We start from the raw sequence: 24,847 nt of genomic DNA on the forward strand, positions 1-24,847 counted from the left end.
GTCACTTACTCTGTGATCTTAGGAAGGTTACTTAGCATCTCTGAGAGTCAGTTTCCTCATTTATAAATTAGAGTTATAATATTTACTTTAATAGACTGTTGCAAAGATTAGTGATTTGAGTTGTGAAGTCTTTAGTACAAGAGCCCTGCACATGGTAAATATTGTATAAAATTAGAAACATTATTATTGATATTAATGTCATTATTCTTAAAAAAGATAGTGCAAGTGTTATGTTTTTTCAGCATTTAGAAATTTGCACTGGTAACAGCACCATTATTAAGATTTATTTTAGTTTCCATCATTAAAGTAATTCAGATATCTGAATATTCATTTTCTTTTGAGTCAATACTTCTAGATTCCATGCTGAACTAGTTTCAGTGTGGTAGCATGGCACCCGCTCTGTCGTAAGAGTATTATTTTCTTTCTTTCCTTTTTTTTAAAGATTTCATTTATTTGAGAGGCAGAGACACAGAGAGAGAAAGAGAGAGAAAGAGAGAGAAAGAGAGAGAGAGAGAGAGAGAAGTCTTCCATCCATTGATTCGCTCCCCATACTGCCATAAGGGCAGGAATGGGGTTGATCAGAAGCCAGGAGCTTCTTCCGGGTCTCCAACATGGGTGCAGGAGCCCAAGGACTTGGGCTGTCTTCCATAACTTTCTTAGGCCACAGCAAGAGCTGGATTGGAAGTGGAGCAGCCTGGACTAGAACTGGCGCCCATATGGAATGCTGGCCCTGCAGGTGGCCTTATCCGCTGCTTCACAGTATTGGCCCCTACTTTTTCCTTTCCTCTCCTCTCCTCCCCTCCCCCCCCCCTCCCCTCTCCTCTCCTCTCCTCTCCTTTCCCCCTCTCTTCTCCTCTCCTCTCCTTTCCCCCTCCCCTTCCCTTCCCTTCTCTTGTCTTCTCATTTCTCTCTCTCTCTCTCTCTCCTCTCCTCTCCTCTCCTCTCCTTTTCTTTTCCCATTTCTCTCCTCCCTCCCTCCTTTACCTCCTTTCTTCCTTCCTTTCTTTTTTTTCTAAGTTTTTTTTTTAATTTTATTTATTTTACTTGAAAGTCAGGGTTACACAGAGAGAGAAGGAGAGGCAGAGAGAGAGAGAGAGAGAGAGAGAGAGAGAGAGAGGTGTCTTCCATCTGCTGGTTCACTCTCCAGATGGCTGCAACAGCCGGAGCTGCACAGATCCAAAGTCAGGAACCAGGTGCTTCTTCCGGTCTCCCACTTGGGTGCAGGGGTCCAAGGACTTAGGCCATCTTCTACTGCTTTCCCAGGCCATAACAGAGAGCTGGATTGGAAGTGGAGCAGCCGGGTCTCAAACCGGAACCCATATGGGATGCTGGCACTACAGGCCAGTTCTATTTTCAGTTTACGTAAGGATCATATAGTTAGCCCTACATTAAGTAAAAGAGTTCAACAAATGGTGTGAAGAAAAAAAAAATTGTTCCTCAATGGAAGAGACAAGGGCTGTAATTAATCATCGCAAAATAGACCTTTTATTGCAGCTAGATCAGCATCTTGAGGGTCTCAGACACTGCAGTGACTTGCACAGTTCCCGAGTTCATTACCTTTGCTTATATTATTTAATGACTATTTGGATCATCTTCCTATTCTGCATCTAATCCATAATTAGTGATTTGTGTCCGTCAGGAGGTATTACATTATTTTGTGACAACAAATGATTTTAGAACTCTCAGTATACATTTTTTTTGGGCATTGCCTAAAACCTCTATTACAATATGGCACCTGGCGGATGTTCGAGGGGTGTGCATGTCTTTCGTAAGCTTTATAATCCTGTACACTTCCTCAATAAAGTAGTTCCTGCTTCAACAGAACTCAACAGGTGCTTGCTGTGGTGTGCTTGACCCATTGACCTTACCCTTCCGGTTCACCTTGTTGGGGAGTGCTTGTACTGTCCCCTGCTGGTCAAGGGCCAGCCTCAGGCTTAAGACCCCAACACATTTTGGCAAATTCCATAGGACTACAAATGACATGTTACATGTGTTTGTAGGTCAAATGCACCTGTACTAGAATTTATCAAAGTAAGTCACTTGGCTTCTTAATTAACAGCATGAAATGTGTAACTTTTCTGTGGGGAAGCACATTGCAAGTCACACAGCTAAGTCTGTTATAAATATAAGATGAGAAGGCCAGCAGATGTTTTGAATTATCCAAAATCTATTAGTTATATACTGCTAGGTAACATATTACCCCAAAATTTAGCAGTTCAAAGCAACAAATATGTACTGTGTCTCAGTGTTAGTGAGTAAGAAATTCAGGATTGGCTTAAATTGATTCCTGACTCTGGGTTGCTCACAAAGCTTGAATTGAGGTGTCAGTCTACAAAGTTTTAATATATCATTTAAAAATATTATTTAAATCCTACATTACTTTGTTTACTAAAACCTCATTTTTATAACTACTTTTTTTTTTTAGATTTTTATTTATTTATTTGACTGGTAGAATTACAGACAGTGAGAGAGAGACAGAGAGAAAGGTCTTCCTTCCGTTGGTGCACTCTCCAATTGGCCACAACAGCCGGAGCTGTGCCGATTCGAAGCCAGGAGCCAGGAGCTTCTTCCTGGTCTCCCACGTGGGTGCAGGGACCCAAGTACCTGGGCCATCCTTCACTGCTTTCCCAGTCCATAACAGAGAGCTGGATTGGAAGAGGAGCAACCGGGACAGAATCCAGCGCCCATTTAGGATACCGGCACCACAGGCGGAGGATTAGCCTAATGAGCCACGGCGCCAGCCCCTAAAACTTCTTTTTGTTTACTTTGTTTAATAATGCCTTCTTTTCATAACTTCTTTGGATTCTGTTCATAACATATGACATAAAATTTGTTTATATCGTATTTCTCTTTTGTGTGTGTAGGACTATCTCCTTAACTGGAGAGGAATTTTTGTATAATATTGTACTTTAAAAAATCTAATATCTAGAGGCCAGTGCTGTGGCCTAGTGGGTAAAACCTGTTTCCTGTAGTGCCGGCATCCCATAAGGGTGCTGGTTCGAGTCCTGACTGCTCCATTTCTGATATAGCTCTCTGCTATGGCCTGGGAAAACAGTAGAAGATGGCCCAGTGCTTGGGCCCCTGAACTCATGTGGAAACCTTTAAAAGTTCCAAGATTATCATTTATTGATGTACAGTGCAATATAGGAACAAATGATAATGACTGTCTTTTCATTACCTATTTCAGAATAGTGTTGATTGGTTTACTTTTGATCTCATCAAAAGGGTTTTTGGGGATCACCAAAATCTCACCATTTTTGTGAATCTTTTCTAAATTGTCTCCCACTAGTGTCTAGTCACATCATTTTCCATTTCTAACAGTCATAACTTCTTTGCAAAATTTATTTTATAGTAAAGTGAAATCTAGTCTTTTAAACAGTTACCATTGGTCCCACAGTTATTTACTAGTCTGTGATATTCCTTTCAAATAATTGAATATGTATAACTTCAGTCTTTTCCAGGTTAAATATCCCTAGTCTCTCCAGCTATTTATTTGACCTGTCACCAGTCTTCTCTGTTCTGTTTTTTTTTCCCCCAGTGCTTTTCTTGGTGAGACTTGAAATGATATTCAATTTTCTTAGGTCAATCACCAAGGAATAAATCATCCCCATCTCCTCTTTTTTCATCAGATCATTATGTAATCCACAGTTACATTATTATTCATATTAGACATGTTGACCTATATTTTTAAAATTTCTGTATTTTCTTTTTTTTTTTTTTTTTTGACAGGCAGAGTGGACAGTGAGAGAGAGACAGAGACAGAGAGAAAGGTCTTCCTTTTGCCGTTGGTTCACCCTCCAATGGCCGCCGCGGTAGGCGCGCTGCGGCGCACTGTGCTGATCCAATGGCAGGAGCCAGGTGCTTCTCCTGGTCTCCCATGGGGTGCAGGGCCCAAGCACCTGGGCCATCCTCCACTGCACTCCCTGGCCACAGCAGAGAGCTGGCCTGGAAGAGGGGCAACCGGGACAGGATCAGTGCCCCGACTGGGACTAGAACCCGGTGTGCTGGCGCCGCAAGGCGGAGGATTAGCCTTGTGAGCCGCGGCGCCGGCCAAAATTTCTGTATTTTCTTTATTTGAAAGGTAGAACAAGAGTGAGAGCTAGTGTGAGAACTAGAGCAAGTGAGAGAGATATCTTCTATCTTCTGGTTTACTTCCTAAATGCCTACAACATTGAGGGCTGGGCCAGGCTGTAGCCAGGTTCCAATAACTCAATCTAGATCTCCCACATGGCTGGCAGGGACCCAGGTACTTGAGCTGTCATCTGCTGCCTCCTAGGGTGTGCATTATCAGGAAGCTGGATTGGAAGCAGAGGTAACACTTGATTCTAGGTACTGTGATATGGGATGCTAGCACCTCGGCAGTGGCTTAACCTGCTGTCCCATAATACCTGTCCTAACCTATATGATTGGAAATTGCAAGTCAACTAAACCAAATTCTTGCTCACAATTTTCTAGTAAGTTATTTGTGTCTTGTCTTCTACTTGTACTCCTGCTTTTTTTTTTTTTTTGGATGTGACAACAGAACTTTAAATACATTCTTACTAAATTTCTACTTCTAAGGTTTTTATAGTTTGTCTTTACAAGATTTTTCCAATATTTAACCAGCCATCCAAGGATTCATAGTTTCTTAAATTTTAGTTTTCAATTGTAAATTTGGTGTGAATCCCAGTTTTACCCCAATTTACGAATAAGAATAAAAATGTTGATGAGGCTATGTTTAGGGACAGGGCTCTTTAGCATGCTAATAGAGCCCTTGCTTCTGATTTTATCAAACCTCCATGGATATGGTTGTTCATTTAATTATAAATATATGAGCTTGCTTTATCTGTGACTTAGACACAAGTCTTTTAAATGCATCACTCTACTAATACTATTATAAAAATGACTTCAGTCTTTTTTCATAATTTATATACTAAACCAATGTTTACAGCTTTTTCATGGCCTGAAAGACCTTCAGAATCTGGTTCTTCCCTACCAACTTCTCTATCTTCACTTAGTATTAATGGTGCCTTTGTCTCAAAATTCAGGTCACTGTATTTGTTTCTGCTCCTCAGACACACTCTCCTTCATGTCATGTATCATTTCCTCTGCTTGGATTCTCTCCCTCTAATTGTTGCAAGTGATAGTCTACTCATCTGAAGATCTTAGTTTATTACTTCTCAGAAATTTCCTGTCATTGTCTTGCTTCTCTACCCCTTTTCGCCCTTTTCCAGGATGGTGTGTTTTTACACATCTCTAGGGTTCTCCAGAGAAACAGTAACTGTTTATAACCACCACTACCTCCTCTAAGAAATTGGTTTGAGGCCAGCATTGTGGTAGAGCGGGTTAAGCTGCTGCCTGTGACACAGCATCCCATATGAGTGTTGGTTCAAGTCCTGGCTGCTCCTTTTCCTGATCTAGCTTCCTGCTAATGTGCCTGGGAAATTAGCAGAGGATGGCCCAAGGGCTTGGGCCCGTGCCATCCATGTTGGAGACCCAATTTGAGTAAGAGGTTCCTGGCTTCCACCTGACCCAGCCCTGGCATTGTGGCCATTTGGGGAGTGAACCAGTGGATGGAAAATTTCTCTCTTTCTGTCTCCTCAATCTCTCTCTCTCTCTCTCTCTCTCTCTCTGTGTGTGTGTGTGTGTGTGTGTTGGGGGCCATTTATTTTGTTTTCTTTCATTATGATTCCTTTTATCACTTTCTTCATGAAAGAAACTGTGAGCCAGGGCACATTCACTCATAACTCTTCTTTCCCCTGTTTTGGACATTATATTTCTCCATATATTTAAATGGGAACATGTAAAGACATTTATTTATTTGAAAGGAAGAATTAGAGAGAGCGAGAGCAAGAGAGGCAAAGAAACTGAGGGAAATCTTCCATCCACTGGCTCACTTCCCAAATGGCTGCAATGGTTGAGGCTAGACCCAGCTGAAGCCAGGAGTCAGGAGTTTCCTCCATGTCTTTGATGTTAGTGTGGAGGCACAAATACTTGGCCCATCTTTCACTGCTTTTCCAAGTGCATTAGCAGGAAGCTGGATTGGAAGTGGAGCAGCTGGGACACAAGCCATCACCCACATGGGATGCCAGTGTCAGAGGTGGCAACTCAGACTGCTAGGTTGCAATGCCAGCCCCAAAATGGAAACATTTAAAAGCAAGAAATCATGAGTTCTAAATAAAGGACTTAAATAGGAGGTTTGCAAACACTTTATGGTCTGCTACGCTGTTGTAGATACATCCATTTGTCTGCAAAGAGGTATATTTGCCAGTACTTTGCTAAAAGATAATGCTAGTCACAACCTATTGGGGATTGCTTTCCACTGGAAAAATTAATGGTTATATTCTGGTGTCGGGAATCTCAAGTTCCATGCACAAAATTTTCTCTCCAAGAGTCTCCTGTCTGTTCATTACATTTTTGCTTCATAATGAATGACCCCATGTTGGATTCTACTGATTACTGTTTTTTTTTCCCCCCAGAGGATTCACAAGCCTTTTTTTTTTTTTTTTGACAGGCAGAGTTTGACAGAGAGAGAGAGAGAGATTGATGGAGAGAAAGGTCTTTCTTTTTCCGTTGGTTCACCCGCTAAGTGGCCGCTACGGCCAGCACTGTGCCGATCCAAAGCCAGGAGCCAGGTGCTTCTCCTGGTCTCCCATGTGGGTGCAGGGCCCAAGCACTTGGGCCATCCTCCACTGCCTTCCCGGGCCATAGCAGAGAGCTGGCCTGGAAGAGGGGCAACCGGGACAGAATCCGGCGCCCCGACCGAGACTAGAACCCGGTGTGCCGGTGCCACAGGCAGAGGATTAGCCTAGTGAGCCACGGCACCGGCCCACAAGCCATTTTTTAAAAATATTTTCTAAAATGTTTTAGAGGATTAAGATGAACTTTGTGAGTGAAGCGCCTTTGGAATTTAACATGTACGCTTCTCTTCAGTGTTTACTGCCCTTTTTTCTTACCTTTCTTTCTCAAAACTTATGACACAGAAACTTCAGGTATCTTTCTGAAGAGGGTTGCCGAGTGCAACCTTAATTACTGCGTAATTAATCCATCCTTCTCTAGGGCAAGTATTGGTATACACAAAAGCAGCTGCCAGAAGAGAGCCCTTTTGTGTTAGAACTCAGGAGGTCTTCATAACTGTGTTCTCTGTGACTTTGGTGTGGTCCCAGGGTTCCTTATATGTGGTCCTCGTGCCTCTTAGTGAGGACCCAGGCATGACACTGGGGCTGTCCTTGTTGCTTGGATCCAAAACATAATCACTGATGTACTCCCTCCCTCCCTCCCTCCCTCCCTCCCTCCCTCCCTCCCTCCCTTCCTTCCTTCCTTCCTTTCTTCCTTCCTTCCTTCCTTTCTTTCTTTTTTTTGTCATATAGAGATAGTGAGAGAGAGAGAGAGAGACAGAGAGAAAGGTCTTCCCTCTGTTGGTTCACCCCCCAAATGGCCGTTATGGCCGGCACTGCATGGATCCGAAGCCAGGAGCCAGGTGCTTCTCCTGGTCTCCCATGTGGGTGCAGGGCCCAAGCACCCAGGCCATCCTCCACTGCACTCCCGGGGCACAGCAGAGAGCTGGACTGGAAGAGGAGCAGCCCGGTTAGAACCTGGCGCCCACATGGGATGCTGGCGCTGCAGGCAGAGGATTAACCACGTGAGCGACGGTGCTGGCCCTGATTTATATTTTCACTATTGATCTACCAAACATGTTAGAACTTTATTATGGCTTGATTAAAAAGATACTTTGGTGGCAGTTAGAGACCTCCCATTATAATTGGATCACTGTCTTCCTCTGTTAAATAAGTGAATGCAGAATTTTGTGATGCGAACATTAACAAAACAGTCTAATCTACTCATAGACTAATATCTGTCAGAAATCCTCTTTGAAGTCTTTAAAACTTAGACACCCTTTTATCTCCATGAAGATGTGATCAGCACTCCTAGGTTTTGTTGGGCTAAACTTGCTTCAGGATTTCATGTTTTTTTTTGGTCAAGTCCTTGCACCATTACCCCTTGAATTTCTCTTTCTATTTTTAGGCTTTTTTTAAAGTCTTTATGTTCAGCCTTTGAACTCTACCACCAAAAATCTTACTCTGACTCTAATGACTTCTCTATGATTCCAGAAGTCCATTATAGAATATGCTATACTAAGTATAATTGCTGATGAAAACAGCCTAATTTTACTACCTGTTATACAATAATTTGTCACAAAGTTCTCCATGTGGCCTTACCATTTCCATTCAGGGGAACCAAACTGCTTTATTCACAATTAAGTGATTTCTAGGACTCTCTCAATTAGGTATGTGTGTTTAGGGGATTAATATTTGAGACTTAAAAAAAGAGAACAAAAAATTAAAAGAGCCATATTTTTTACAATTTGTATTAGTGTGACTACGATAGAGAATTTTGACATATTTTACAATTAGCTTGGTTTTGAATGTTATTTATATAGATAAGTGCTTTGTATTCTTGTTTTACTAATTTTGATTATATCTTTTCCTACTGGGTCAAAAGTTCTTTTGTACCACATGTAACACTATTTGGGTCAAACTTTTCAGGATAGTAATATAAATTACAAAATAAATAAATGATAAAATGTCAGTTATTAAGCAGTTATATAGCAACATTCCTAAAGGTCATTACTTTTTAGTTTTTGGTAAATTTATTTGGGTTCTATGTATTATACTTTTTACAACTACTCTATGATGATAGTTTAAATTTTATATAGAATTTTAAAGTTCAAAAGAGCATGTCATAAAGCATGTCATATGTATTCAATTTTTATATATTGATATAGACCACTGCCACATAAAAACAGACTAAATATAGTTGTTTCTCAACACTTCTCTAAGTATTCTTAAGTTGAGGGTAGATCAATCCGATTAAATTATTTTACATCATCACTAAATAGCAGATGTTTTAGATGCCCAAGAAATTGAGTTCACAAAATACTCGCATTTTTCAAAGACGTACAAATTATTGCTTTTGCTGAGGGAAAAGGCAAGATTCAGACAATAGAATCCCAGCTTATTTCTACTTGTATAAATCAAGTCATTTAAATAAATGAATTGTGTATGCTGACCTGTTCTACCAATGTGCTACCGGGGGTGGATGGAAAAAAAGATGTGCATGGTGGTGGAAGTAGAAAGAGGCATAAAGCGTATTGGAAAACTACCAAATGTCCCCTGCAAATGGGCCCTATTCAGAATCAGTAAGCGTATGATGAGTGAAGTGGTTTTGAATATCGCCTTTAGATTCCATGCTGTTACAAGGCCAGCCCTGAACATGGCAACTCTTATTTCCACACACAGTACCTCTTCACTCTCAATTTAACCCCAAAATCTGATGAACCCATTACTCCATACTTGATTTCATGGAACAAGGAGTAGATATAGTTACAAATGATCAATCACAAGCCGTGAACCAAAGCAGCAAGGCATTAACAATTCACACCATTTCGGTCCACTTGCTCAAGCAGAAGATGTGCCAGCATATTTAATGCACAGCTACTTCGTTCAGTTTAAGAAAAGGCACGACTTAAGCTGCATTTTCAAAAAAGAGGGGACTTCCTAAGGTTTCATACGTCCTAATCCCCAATGTCAACGTTTGCCCACAATCAGCAATTAAAATAACCAAGTGTCCTGTAAAGGTCGTAATGTCTAAATTAAAATTTGCTCAGGTAAAAAACAACATGATCTATGAAATTCTTCCCTCCAATGCATCCATGTTCTGCTTGATCCTATCATACAAATCAATGTCTCTTACAGCAGAACTAGACCCCTTAGACCCCATAGGCAATGTGCCGTCAGTTTAATAGGATCACTGAAAAACCAAAGCAGCTGTGAAAGATTGCTCTAAGTATAGCAATCGTGCGCTTGTCATTTTGTTCAGTGGAGGAAAAATCCAAATTTGGGTAGGCATCGGTATTTAAGAAAACGACTGCAAACTCTATTCTCACAAGTACCTTAGGGACAATAAGATTTGACATACGGCATATAAACAAAAGTACACAGCAGCTGTTAGTTTAATTTTGTTTGAATAAAAATATGCTGACATAAATCAGGCAACCTAGGAGACAGTATGCTCTCCATCACTCAACCTTCCCAGCAGACCACACCCTCCAGTGGCATCTATTGGTTGTTCTGGGATGAGGAGCTTTCTGGCTATTATCTAAAGCTGGATGAACAGCATTAAAACACATATATACCTTGGCATTAGCTCAAACTTCCCACAGGTATACTTTCTGGACTGAGAAGAAGTCAAATTTTAGTATCTTTGAAGAGCTCTCTTTATCCCAAAATGACTCTTTAGGTCAGCTTAGTTAAAAAAGAAAAGATAAAGAAAAAACCAAAACAAATTCCCATCAAATGGTGAGAATTCCCCAAATTTCTCAGTCTATTTCTGAATAATGAGCAACTAATAATAGTTGAGTATTTTTGAGGCTGAGATATGCAACTTACTGCCACAAAGCACATAAAAGTTTCTTTGTAGGTAGTTGTGCTCTGGGTAGTGTTTTCCTCTTTTATAAACTCATGTACTCTGACTGAAATGTGAAAATTACAATTTTATGTAAATTATCATTCTAGATATTTGACTGGCATGAACTTCAATTTTTTTTTTACTGAAAGCAGATTATTAAAGCCTTTGATTATTTCCTTTGATTATTCTTGAAGATATATTATTAAAATCCTGAACATTTTATCTTTTCATGCTAGATTCAAATACACTATGCAAAGTGGTTCTTTTAATGTCAGATATTGCTTTTGGAGAGGATGTATATATAATCTATATAGTTTAGGTATAGATCTTGACAGAACATATCCATCTGTATCTAATTGGTATTTTATTAGTTTGGTGGTTTCTCTTTAGAGGGGTTTTTGGGTCCTTCTCATGTACTATTCCTATCTTTTGTCGTAGTAAGCTCAATCTTTTATCAGTGATGAAAATAGTTTAAATATAAGGTCCTCTTGAAGATTGGTCAGTTTGTTTTCTTATATAGTGTTTGAAATTGCTGTTTGGAGTTCTTAGAGGGATATGCCTTTATAATTTAACATAATTATTTTAAATTTAATCTAATAATCCCATATTGCATAAATATTATTTGTCTTTTCCTTTAGAAGCATGATTTGTAGGCTAAAGGATAGGCTAGAGAACATAAATTTTCCAAGAAGTTTAAAAAATATCCACCTCTTGACTTTGCCTGGTTAGTTAAAACTTCATTGACAAATCTATGGTTTTCTTTGTATGTTTGTTTTCTTCCTTATTCTTCAAAATAATATTATAAGTAAAACAAGAGCATATACCCTAATTATGTTTTGAAATTCTGGTATACTTATATTTAGTGATTTATAGAAAGTTGCAAGTTCTGTGGCTGGTGCTGTAGCATAGTAGGTTGGGCTTCTGTTTGCAGTGCTGGCATCCCATATGGGTGCTGGTTTGAGTTCTGGCTGTTCCACTTTTGATGCAGGCCCCTACTAATGGCCTGGGAAGGCAGTAGAGGATGGGCCAGGTACAGTGTCCTCTGTACCCACATGGGAGACCTGAATAGAGCTTCTGGCTCCTGGATTCGGATCTGCCCAGCTCTGGCCATTGTGGCCATTTGGGGTGTGGACCAGAGGATGGAAGACTTCTGTCTCTCTCTCTCTCTCTGTGTCTCTCCCTTTCTCTGTCTGTAATTATGCCTCTCAAATAAATTAAAATATATTTTTAAAAAGTTCTAAATGGTGCCAAATAGTCATACTCATGGTCCTAAAAGTGAACCTACAGGACTGTGCACAGCATATTTGAATTACCATTTATTCACCCAGTAGACATTTTTTGAGGCCTGCTTTTACTAAACTAAAAGTTACCCATGATTAAATGTACGAATTAGCCAGTTTTGATCATTCACAATGTATACAGTATTGAAACATCCTATTGTACCTAGTAAATCTTTACAATTACTATTTTTCAAGTAAAAATAGTTAAAATAAAAGCAGTCTAAGAGCAAACTTCAAATTATTTAGGATTTACTGGAAGAAGGAAAAGATGAGGACTAAAAGAAATCAATAAGGAAAAATATATAAGAAATTTTATGATAAGCATAGGAGAGGGAGCAATTAATTCTGCTTAAATAATTTCTGCTATTTTTCCAGAGGAAGTAACATTTGGTGTGACTCTTGAGGAATATGTTAAGAGGGAGAAAAGGGGGGGGGGGAATGCAAAGGAAATAGAACAGCATAAAGTAGAAAGATATCACTTGATAGTTCTGAAATTAATTTAGCTACTATTTTTGGTCATATGATCTATCTACTTAAAATGTTCAGTATTAGCTCTGCCAGTGAAGGTACTCTTTCTGGATACATGACCTGTTTATCTAACATTTTCAGTCTCAGTTCCAAACCTATTGAAAATATTACATTAATTTCAATTTTCCCTGTAGTCATAACTTTAAATAAAACAAAATTAATAAAAAGTGATTATCCACATAACTTTTCATTTTTTCCAGCGGTGGAAATGATCCTAGAAGAATGATCTCATTTGATTGATGTGTGTGTATTGATAAATTTAAGGAATAATTACTTTCCAAACCATTTAATATAAAATATTAAGGGCTTACTAAATGAAAACTCTGAAAATACAGCAAAGCAAATTCTTGTCACAGTCATATACATACGAGAAAACAGGTAGAACATCTACATTAAAGACCTTCCACATAAGGAGACATGCTTATATGTAGTTCTGCATATAAATATTAAAGGGACACAGGATAACCTTCTTGAATGAGGCAAGTAGCAGTTGGACAAGCACATGGTTTGGAAACACACTAAAGGTAATATCCCCAAAGGTATCTGTGTGTGCATGTGTGTGTGTGTGTATACATACATACATATATATTTAATATCTACCAGAGCTGTGCTAACTTGTAGTAACATCTGTGTTTATTTTCCTTCCAAGGCTAATGCATGTCTGTTGATCTTTATAAATCATTGTCCTAGTTTTTTGCACATATTTATATAATAGTCATCTTTAACAGAATGATGTCTCATATAGGGAAGGAGAACTCTACACACACAAAGGAGAATAGAAAATTGTTGATTAAGAATACTTATGACCTCTCATTTGGTATAAAATATTATGGATCCCCACGAACACATAAAAATAGTTAAATAATTTACACATGTGCTAAAAATTTATGGTTGAAGTTGAAAAGTCAAATGATTTCTGTTTAAAAAAAATCAACCATCCAATTATACTTCAAAACTACATTTTAGGGCTAGGCTCCTTTTTAAAAATATAGAATGGAGAGTTCTTTAATTCTAACTGTATAACTATTTTTTCAATATAACATATTAGGCCGATTTATATTTTCTTTCCAAGTACTTAGACATATCATTTTCTTATGTTTTCTGTACCTTCCTAGTTAGTGGAAACATTGTTTGTTCTTGGAGTGTGCTTTGTCTTCCTTTTCAAGAAGATCATCAAAGTTACTAGTTTGCAGCTTCCAAAAAGAAAGAACCTTCTAATCCCTAGTTCAGAGGCTAACCTTTATTAGTGCTCTCGTGCTTATAATGAGGGCCCTGCTTCCAGCAGGGAGATTCTGGGATACTGAACAGATTATTCAACAAGTTCACAGCAGATTCTGAAGTCCCTTATAAAACCTGCGTGTGAATACTGCTTTCTTTGCTTTGCTGTTTCTGGTTTCCATAGTATTCCTAATTATATAAATCATGTGGAGCATGGGAGCTGTTTTCCCTCCAATATCAATTCTGACACTACTTATCTGGTGATTAATTTTTTTCTTTCTTTTTTTTTTTTTTAATAATTCTGGTGGAGCATACAAACCGAAAAAAAAGTTTTCTTGTTAGAAGATTTAATAAATGCCTTTTTGGAATCCCTTGGACTGACATAAAGAATCTGAAAGTTATTTTGTAACAAGCATAGATGAATGAGACTAATCTTATAAAATGTTCTGATTTAAACTCAAGATTAACTCTAGGTTGTAAATCATTCATGTTTATCACCTACTTCTTTATTTAACTTTATTTCAACCTAACACCTATTTATGTAGTGTCTTTCAATGTTCAAAAGCATACTAAATTCAGTGAGTGTGCCAATTAAATATGTATAAATTAAAATCTAATCTATAATAGTATATGGATATTGAAGGAATAAGCTAAAAGTGCTGATGATTTGTAAACCAGGTTTCTTTGAGAAAATTATAATAAATATTGACTTACACACTTTCGAGGTTCACTCCTTTTAGTTTTTCTTTTGTAATGCATGTGATTTTATGTTTCTTGAAAGTTTGAGAAATTAGTTATCATAAAAGTTACAGAGAATAAGGATTGCTCCAAAAGTAAAAATAGGATTGACAAGTGATTTTTAGGAATTAGTTTCTCAAACATGTTCTTCATGCATATTTTAGATATTTGGGATGTCTAAATAATCATTGGGTTGTAATTTCCTTTTAATTTTATTTGTAGTAGAAAACCTCAATCTCTATTTTCAACATTCTTTTAGTATTGAATATATTTTACAGACTTTAAATTGTGTTTTGAAAGAGCGTCATTGAGCTTAGTGCTATAAAATTCATAACTTTTTTTTTAACCAAGAGCAAAATCAGCAGAATACCAGTAGCAAAGGCCATTTGCATAACTCAGCCTCTGAGCAGCTAAGCTGAACCTAATTGTAATTCAATTTCCAGATTGCTATGCTAGGCCTCTCTGCATAAAATACCCAAGTATAACATAACCCATAGCATGAACGTATTTTCTTTGTTGGTGATCTATTCAATTCCCCCTTCTAATGGAAAGAGGTATCAGAATGAGGTATCCAAGACATAAAGTTGTTCTGGATGCTTATGTTTGTGTTAAATGTATAAACATTAAAGAGCAAGTTAAAAAAAATCCTTTCATCTTTCTGGGTTCTCAAGTATGCCAAGGATTTTGTTATTTCTTTATTTCTGGCTTTTCAGAGGAAAATTAATTCTTGAAAAATGTTAGCTAACTGCCATGTTGTTTGACTATTTTACAGTAGAAAGACTTTATAAGCTAATCATGTGAAAAAGTGTGTAAACATGTCTGTCAAGTCCATATGGATGTTGCATTGCAGGCCCACAAGTAAATGTCTTTTATGTGTTTATAAAATGTGTGCTGGAGTAGTATTCCTAAGTCCTCAACTAGCTTATAAATGAGAAATTTAAAAACAAAAAGGTATGATAAAATGCTTGCTTAAGATTCTCTCCCTTGTTTTTAAACAGTTTTGCCACCCTGTTTTATGGGTTATTTAAGGAATGATAAGCCTTGAATAAGAATGGCTTATAAAGGTGAGGATTATATCTTATGAATAATTTCCAGTTATGATGTTTTAGGTATAGGGACTCCTCTACAGGAAGCTATAATACAGAAACAACATGGATCTTACAATTTTATCGGGACAATGCAAGTAGATTTCAGCAAGGTTGGTTCCAACTCATCTGTGATAAATGAGAAGATAAGGCAATCAGTGCACACCATGACACTCTGTGCAGCTAGTTAGGCACACTTCAGAACTATTCAGGTGTGCTCACAAAGCTTATGAGTCTTGCTTGGGGGGGTGTCTCAATATAAATACATCCTTCATGGTGGCCACTAGTAATGCAGGAATTGCCTCTCTAAGACTTAACCCAGGTCAGACATAAATAATAGATGTTAAGAGTTAGCTCTGGTATTGGGGCTGTGCTCCAGGCAGTGTATTTCAGTTGGGTCAAAAGAATTGTTTTCCCTTCTTTTCTCATAGTTCCTCTGCTTGAAAAATGCTTGCAAAATTCCATCACACCTTTGCGAGGACCACTTTGGGTCTCTAAGGGAGAAGGTTTCAGCCCCTCAGGAGCTAAGATGTACATCCAAGGAGTTCTTGTGGCCTTGTACCAACGATTAAAGTCTGCAAAAAAATATTATAAACAGGTGAGTCATCCCTCTTTGAAAAACTGCTTTATTATGTTTTAAAAATGTACTTGGTTATATAGAGGCAATGATTGGCATTGTGTCATAAAAGAACTGTGACATGTATTTTGTGAGCCAGTGCCCGACAGGGAGCCAAAATGCTTCTTCTGTAAGCTCAAAGCCAACAATAATGGGGCTAATTGTATTTGTCTTTTGGTATGGGATGTCATATATCTCATCCTTTTCTTGTTGCACACTGTTCAAAGTGAAGGCAACTCCTTACACAGAAATTTTATAGACAGTTCTTTAAATAAGAAAATGAACCGCCCCTAAGTCATCTGAAGATTTAGCTGTTTAATCTATTTTTTCTGCCACTATAAAATCAGATTGGTATTATAAATGCTGAGCTAAAATATAACAAATCACATTCTGAGAAATGAAATTTTGAATTAACTTTACATCAAGGGTAACTTACTTTATTTATACTTGTTTACTGTATATTTCAGAGGTCAGAAATATTGAAATAGAATCATTTTATTTGAGTCAAGTTGAACTAAATTGTATCCCTTAATTTCTATATATCTATTCCATAATTATGTCTCTCTGTGTGCAAATGTCTGTAAGCCTGTAAAGACTTTGATATTTTTATAAGTACATGTAAAGACTTTTGTTTAGTCAAAGTAGGATTCATATTGTAAAGCAGAATCATTGATGCCATTTTTTAAAAAATACAATTGCCACAGAAATCTTTGTACTTGGTCTTAAAAAGTAAAACATATATTTTTATCATGTGAAATAGGACTAAATTTTACATTTCGAACTGGGAGGCTCCCGTTTAGAACAGGACTCATTATCTTAGGCCAGAAGCTGCTGAAAAATGAATATTTTGAAAGCATCCTGCTTTTTTTTTAAGTGCAGACAAGGGGAGGTGGGCCTGAAATGTCAGTCTCAGTGTTCACACAGCACCTCCTGCAGTCTGGTTCAGGAAAGAACACCTTGTGTTGACTGCAAGCAAGTGTTCAGCTAAGATATCCAGTGCTAGGAAGAAACATCTTCTGTGAGAAACTTTTATTTGCAAACTGTGTTTGGTTTGTCTTGCTAATTAATTCTGGTGGCTCCAGAAATGGGATTAATATTTATCATAGTTAAAAATATTTATAATAATAAATATCAGCAGAACATTTAATATTCTCTATTAATTATATATAACATGTATGCTAATGTTCTCCTTGGTTATATGCAAAAACTGGTGTAAATATTTTATTATATTTTATTATCTTAATTAAAATTTTTAATTTTTACAATGCAATGATATAAGATAATGATCAGTTGAATTACAATGCTTTATTTGGTATTATAGAGTTTGATTCCACTTATAGATTAATTTAAAATTATTTAATGTTACACAAAACATGAGACCATTTTCTCATACAAAAAGCACTATTTAAATCAAATATAAAGCGAAACATGTACTGTGATAAAAAGTGAGGGTGTTAGAGAGAGGTAAGAAACATCTGAAACTGTAATGGCATTTTTTCCTTCCACTGTCCTAAACACTTAAAATTTAAATAGATATAAACAGTTGTACTAAGTTTAAAAGAATTCTGTGCATTCTAAGAAAAAATGATTTGAGAATTACTTACAACTTTGTTCTGAAAAACACATTTTCTTAAATTTGAATTGTAAATGTGAACAAAATTTATTGCTTTTAGTGTTTCCAAAATTGTCTTTTGGTCAGCCTGCAAGAATTTTCACATTATGCCAAATTTAAGAATATTTAAAAACGTAGGCTTTTTGCTAACCTTTTTTTCTTTCATTGAGTTATAATACTTTAAAGCTTTGTACTGAGCCATTTTGATATGATAATTAAATTATATTTTAAGATATAAAAATAAAGGAAAAGAAACATAAATGTGCTCATGGTGCATTTCCATGCAAATTTCTGTTCCTTTAGATACACTTGCTATATGTATTCTCAAGGCACTCTTCTTTGGCATTTCTATACCATGACTTCATCTAAAATTATTTGCAATGTTTTTAAGAGTTACTATAATGGTACTGGTATGAGACCACTAGTGGTTAATCGTTAAACCTGGCAATATCTTTATTTGTGAGCAGGATTTCTTAGCAAAAAATACCTCATAGCATAAGTGAACTTTATTTGTATTGCGTTTACTTCATTTGACTTTGGAATAGCCTTTTCTATTTAGTTCTATATAAGATTGTGTTAAGGAGTCATTCAATAGGTGAAATGGAGGTGGATAATAATTCCTATTTCTTTACCGAATCTAAATTTATAAATTGTAGGATTATGCTAGCTCTCAATATTATTTCCATTTGTGCCCCTTTTGACATCACGTATTAAAACAGCAGTATTGTTTTGGGACCTGTCAAAAGACTAAATTTCGGCATCCCCAGAGGAAATTTCTTTTAAATAAATTACAATAATATAGCTTTAAAAAATTAAGACTACTGGTTTTATGTTTATGAACTTACTCATTTTTCAATTTGTAACTTGGCTTGGCTATTATAGCATGCAACTGAATTAAGCATACTACATTAGGGTAGTCTTAAATATATACTGATTCATGTGTATTAAAATGAGATATTATATTTAGGGCAGCATAAAGTCACTTAGTCTTACATTTATCACGTTTATTTCCCTAAAAGTGGAAACATCTTTGAAATTGCTCAGAGCTAAGCAAAATGTATTTAATTGGTAATCTCTGAAATAGCATAAACGCATTCCTATGAAATGTAGTTAACACTTTCAGGGACATGGCCCGTTCCATCTCATTAGCATTCCTGTTATGTAGTGGTGCTGTTGGTGGGGGTGTTGAAGTAGGAATGCCATTGTGTCGAGTTCCAGTGTTTGGGGACAAACACTGCTGTGGAAGGAACGTGTGAAAAGGCCACAGTCCTGTCAGTGAATGAGGAAGGCTGTGCTTTCTGTGTGCTTCAAGCAGGGAAGCTGTCATTCATAGGCCTAACACAGCCAAACAGAGGCCAAAACACAAGCCTGCACTACCTTTTAAAATGATATTAGTGATTTTTAAACAAGATCTTCTTTATTTATGATCCTACATAAAGCTTTTAGTTGCTGTCAGTAAACAAAATATGTCAGTCTGTTCAGCAGTACTGTAGAGATGTGTAAAGTTCGTGGAACTGTGCCAGGCAGCTTTATAAATAATGATTTAGAAGGGCTGATGGGCAGTGTTAAGTACAAACATGATTTCTGGAAAACATTCTAGAAATGTCTTCCCAATTTAGCTATTTCTTTGAATTTTTTTTTTCCAACCAAAGCAAAATTCCTGGATACTTTTGTACAGTGAATACATAGTACTTTTTCAAATATGATTTTTGAAAGAGCTCATAAACTGTGCTTTAATGAACTAAAGCTGTTCACAGTATTGCTTAACAGTTGTTATAGATTGCAGTCATTTCTGAAATAGAAATGAGGAAATGAGTAACTACAGTATCTTGGTAAATACCATCTTAATTATAAAGAAAGTCATAGGCCCTGTGTTGGTTAAGACATGAAAAAGATGCATGTAGTGTTGAGTTAAGAAATTTGAAGGGACTTTTAATTCTACTCCTGTTTTTTGGATTTTGGAAAGAAATGATCATATAATGAGAAATGAGATTAAATTATAGCTTATTTGATTATTTAAAAGAAAATGAGCAAAAATATATTCAACTGTTTCTCAAAATCTTGGAGCATCGTCTAAACTTCAGCAGTATATTTTAAACTAATTGCCAATTTCTTTTTGTGTCAAGTTCAGGGAAACTTTTTATCTCTGTAATTTTAATTTGGAACTGTGTATTTACACAGTTTATAATAAGTCATTACTTAGTAAGTTTATTGAAATCTTTATAATTTTTGGCCAAAGTGATTTTTGTGTGTGTATATGCGGTCCTTTTTGTTTATTAGCTTAAGGAAGGAAGATAACCTTTTTGAATTCTATAACATGCAATTTCTTAAAGTTTTGTGTTTGATGCAGTAGGCTTAGAAATCTCAGATATTTCAAAAATTAGGGTCCACTTTTTATTTTAGAATCAAAATTTTAGATTTATTTTGCAGGCATATTATTAGATGAGGAAATAGCCATCTAACTTCAATATATGTTGATTTTTCAGTTTGAAATTATAATGTGTTTTATTAATATGCTAACCTAAGTTCTGCCAAAACACTTAGTTTCATATAAATGAATTTGTATAAGTTAATGTTGGCTCACTTTGCTCATACTTTTAATAAGTTTGGTAATTATATATCAGGCAAAAGTAGTAATACAGTATTATTTAGAATTTATTCAACTCAAAATATGCATGAATTATATTTAGTACTGGGAAAATTTGTTTATTGCAAAAAAAAACAACCTTTAGAGGAATTTTAGCATTTTAGTTTCCCATAAAAGAAGTATTGAAAGTTTGTCCTCAGAGCCTGTGTCTTAAGTTAATCAAAATGCTGTATTGGTTCTAATATTATCTGAGAAGTAACCATTTCTATTTAATTTTCAATACATACTTGAAAATTGAGCTGTTTCTTTAATTAGACTTTTTTCAGATAATACTCAGTTTTTGTAAATTTGGAACAAACTTCTTAATGATCTTTGAAACTGTGGAACACAATCTATAATATACAAACATAACTTCCTATTAAAAACATGAAAATAGTGTGGCAATCATTTCAAAATGAAAACTACTTCCCAAGGTTTGATAAGTAATTTTTTAGAATATTAGGCTGTTAGTAGATTTGAGGCATTGTTGAATTTTCTTACTGAAACTAAGCTGCATTCTACTTACTTGAAGTATTTTAAGAACCTTAAACTTGGGGCTTTTTCTAAGTGTCATGCTTTGAGCAGGCCTAACATCAGTTAAATGAAGTGAAAATTGCATTCTTGTCTTGATAGAGATGAAAATGGATTTCTGGTCATGAAATAGATGTAGTTGTCACTTTTTAAAAAAGGTGTCAGCAGTTTGCTTCAGCGAGTAAGGTGCCAATTCAGTATGGCAGTAAACTTGTGATCTGAGCAATCAATAAAATGCTTCAATAACTTCTGCTTCATTACACTTATAATAAGAGGCTATAGATCCATGGCACATAAAATGTTGATAAAGAGGATATATGGGGATCGACTGTGACAATTTTCTTGAAAGTACAGTAAGTGCAATATTGCCATCTAGAGTTTGTGCATAGGTAATTATTACTGGTATATGTGCATGTGTGTTGGGGGGGAGATGACAGTGGAATAAAACAAGTGATATTGAAATACTTGTTTATTTGCTGTCATTTATCCATGACATACTTATCTTCATGGAACATTTCATTTGGCTTGGCATAAAGCTGTTTAGGTCAGGATAAAAATTTTCAAATCTGTATTTTTCTCTAATTCTCTTTGAATTACACTACCAAATGTCAAATATGTCTCTGGCTCAAAATTTGAACTTTCTGCCATGAAAAGTGTTTATTAAGTAACTCACTTTAGAAAGAAATTAGAGATGTTTCTTTTTTGCATGATAATTCAGCTATACAGAAACTGCTTTATTGACATCTCAGGTGACTGTGTTCCAATTAAAAATTATCCATGTTAATATTAAATTGCCTTCAAAAATGAGAATTCCTTTTTTAAAATGGTATTTTAAAATACATATATTTTATTTAAAAACATATATTTCATGAAAGGAATTTAGACTTTATGGTTTGAGTAATTAATTATGAATGTTTGGATGAAGGGGAAGTTCCATTAAGGGACTGTCTCAGAATGTCTTCATTTTTATCAGGATATGAAAAATATTTAATATCATTCTTTTTCTCAAGTAATTAAAGTATTCACTTTATGGTATATTTTGAATGAAGTAATATGAAAAAGTTTAAAATCAAGCATTACTGTATAATTTCCCCCTCTGAATTGTGACTTCATAATTGAAAATTTTATGACAATCCCAATGTGATATGTGATAATACAGATTAAACTATGGATATAAGTTAACAATAAGGAAAGTTGACTAATTTGGAAAAAGTTATTCCACTTACCTATTTTTCTACTTATGCAAGTATAGAAAATTTTTATAAGTTTTTAGAACTATGCCTTTAAATTTCCCTGAAATAGTTACTTCGGCATTATATATTAGTAATGCATTTTTTGTAATAGCTGTTTACACACAAGTATTTTGTGTTTTCATACATATGTGAATGACTTCTACAATTGTAAAAAATGGAAATAATTATGATATTATTTTCTTTTTTTGAACAAAATTTTATCCTCACGCATCCTAATGTTACATTATCTCTATTTCTATTTAAGGTAATTCTTTAGTTAGATAAAAATATTTTGTTTTGAAATTTATAATCATATGGAATAGAAAATATTATATTTTAAACATCCAAATAAATATGGAATTGTTCTGATAAAGTAAGTGAACGTAGACCTGACAAATTTTCTATAAATTACTCAACCACCTACAGGTATTATTGCCTGTGACTCTTTTGAAATGAGAATAAATTTTATAGAGTTACAGCAGCAAAGTGAAAGAGTGTATTTGATAGATTCCCTGAACGGTTTCAACACCCACAGGTATTATTTGTAAGAAAACAATCATGCCGAGTCGTCAGCTGGTTAGAGAGGGCACAGCATTCTATCTTCACCTGACATCCTATCTGTTCCGTCAACATCCTGGACCCCCTGCCTGCTGCCAGTCCTCCCAAAACAATAATGCTCACTGAGAGGTTTGTGTGAATGGACAAGAATATGAATGTTTTTTTCTGAAGAACTAAAACCGTATTGAAGTCATGTCTTAAAGAAAGGGAAACCCAGTGACTAGTAGTTTGTATTTGCTATTCAAATTGATCAATGTTAGTGATTGATAGTTAATATCTTTTATTATCAAGAAGTCTGACTAATGATTGATAAAATGAGCTTGTTGCATACAAACATTTTGGAAATCATTGCTTTGCTTCCTTTTACTCATACAATGGTTTCTTCTCACCTGTTGTTAGTAGTGTTAGTTTGAATAAATATTAATCTTACAACAAACTGCTAATTTTTAAGTAATGCAGTTCATCTTTTGCACATATTTTATATATGTATCAAAAGGTATAAATGATTATAACTTTTATTTATTGCTCTCGTCAATCAAGTTTTCTCAAGTTAATTGTTAGAAAATCAATTTTACATAATTTCCTTAAAATCCTTATCTTCTTACATATCTAAAGTATTTTAATTCCTACACATAGCCAATCATACATGGAAAAATGATAGAAGATTCTGTTTATCTACACTTAATATTAGATATTACTGGGAAGTAAATGTTGAAAGTTTCAGAGAAGAGTATTATAGCATGAGTAAAAGGTGCTGGAAAGATCCAAGTCCCTGGCCTTGGCAAACAACAGGTGAGTTACATCCTCTAGAACCATACAGATTGTATACCACTTATTTGAAATGCTTGAGACCAGAGTATATTGGATTTTTTATTTTTTTGAGATTTGGGAATATTTGCATATATACAATGAGATATCTTGGGGTGGGATCCAAGTCTAAACATGAAATTCATATTTCATATACATCATATACATATGGCTTGCAGGTAATTTTATATTTTAACTTAATATTTTTAGTATGCCTGTGTTCTGACTGTGCCTAATCACAAGGTCAGGTGTGGCATTTTGCATTGGAGACATCATGCTGACACTCAACAAATTTTGGATTTTCAGCCTATATATGCTCAACTTGTATTGCCCATAGCACTGTCCTCCTGTAGTTTTACAATTAAAATTAATTAAAATTAAATAAAATGAAAAATTCATCTCTTTAGTCTCATAGGCCGCATTTCAGGGGTCTAATAGCCACATCATTATTGAGAATTCTATTGGACAAAACGAGGAGAAGAAATTAGGTCTGACACCTCAGCTTTAATTCTTGCATTAAATACCTCATTCCATGACTAACAAAATGACAAAGGTATTTTTAATATGACCAGGGTTTAAATCAGTGTAAGATCAGTAAGATACCCTAGTCTTAACAACACAAATCAAAACAAAAGCTATGAAAGCAAAACGAAGCCTACGTAGCTTACAATTGATTTGCCACCCAACCATTAGGTAGACACTTTTGGATCCTTCAGTGTTTCTTAGGACACTGTGGGTGGAGATAAGGGGGTTCTTGGGATTGTTCTCTTGCAGATGGACCAAGAGTAGGAGGATCATTTAAAGAGAATGAATGTCTGGATTCTCAACTTCCACATGAACCTTTTACTGAAATTATTATGCCTGATAATGTGTCTGCAATAGAAATGCGTCTCATTTCTGCTTTCCAAAGCAGACCTCTTCCCCATCTTCAGTCTATGCTGGTGCTTTAGCCTGGGGTGGGAAAACTAACAGGCACCAAAGGAACACTTAGTTGTTGGCCTCTGTGCCCTTCTTACTGTTAAACATGTGTTTGTCCTAAGGAAGAAGAGGGGTAGAAATACAAAGTTGAGAAGAGAAAGAGAAGATATAAACTTTGTGTTTATTGAAGAAGAGCTTTTCATTTGTTTTCAAAAAATGGATAATGGCTTGATATAAAATTTCTTTGGTGTTTAATCTCACTGACTATATTTTTAACAACCTAATTTATATGATTTTTTGTAATATTGCAGGAATATGTCTTCTGTAACTGTTTTTAAGCTCATGATAACAAATTTTAAATGCCAGCTTAAAATATTAGTACATGGTTTTGCAAATTCTTTTATAGTGTATGAGTAAAATATCTTGTAGTCTTTGTGGCACCAGGAAGGGAAAAGCGATCCTTTGAGCCCCATGGTCTCTGACTGCAGAGATATGTCTTGTCTTGTCATGTTGCTGGGGTCAACAGCTGATTAAACTGCTGACTACTGTGTTTGGTAAAGAGTGCTCCCAGGGAGCTGTAGCCTTAGCTTGACTTTCTATCACATTCTCCATTTTCCCCCTGGGCCTAACCTTGCCATCCTGCAACCAGTTC

General features: G+C 35.8%; 1 protein-coding gene across 1 annotated transcript in view; it reads left to right on the forward strand.

Annotated features, from left to right (window-relative positions):
- The window catches only part of DCDC1 (doublecortin domain containing 1), a 513,960-nt gene that overhangs the window by 117,165 nt on the left and 371,948 nt on the right, over positions 1-24,847 (forward strand). Inside the window, exon 8 of the mRNA XM_062198052.1 lies at positions 15,727-15,893. Coding sequence (XP_062054036.1) covers positions 15,727-15,893 — 167 coding nt within the window. The remainder of the gene's footprint in view (positions 1-15,726; positions 15,894-24,847) is intronic.

The sequence above is a fragment of the Lepus europaeus genome, chromosome 7 (genome assembly GCF_033115175.1).
Source record: "Lepus europaeus isolate LE1 chromosome 7, mLepTim1.pri, whole genome shotgun sequence".
In the NCBI taxonomy this organism is placed as follows: Eukaryota; Metazoa; Chordata; class Mammalia; order Lagomorpha; family Leporidae; genus Lepus; species Lepus europaeus.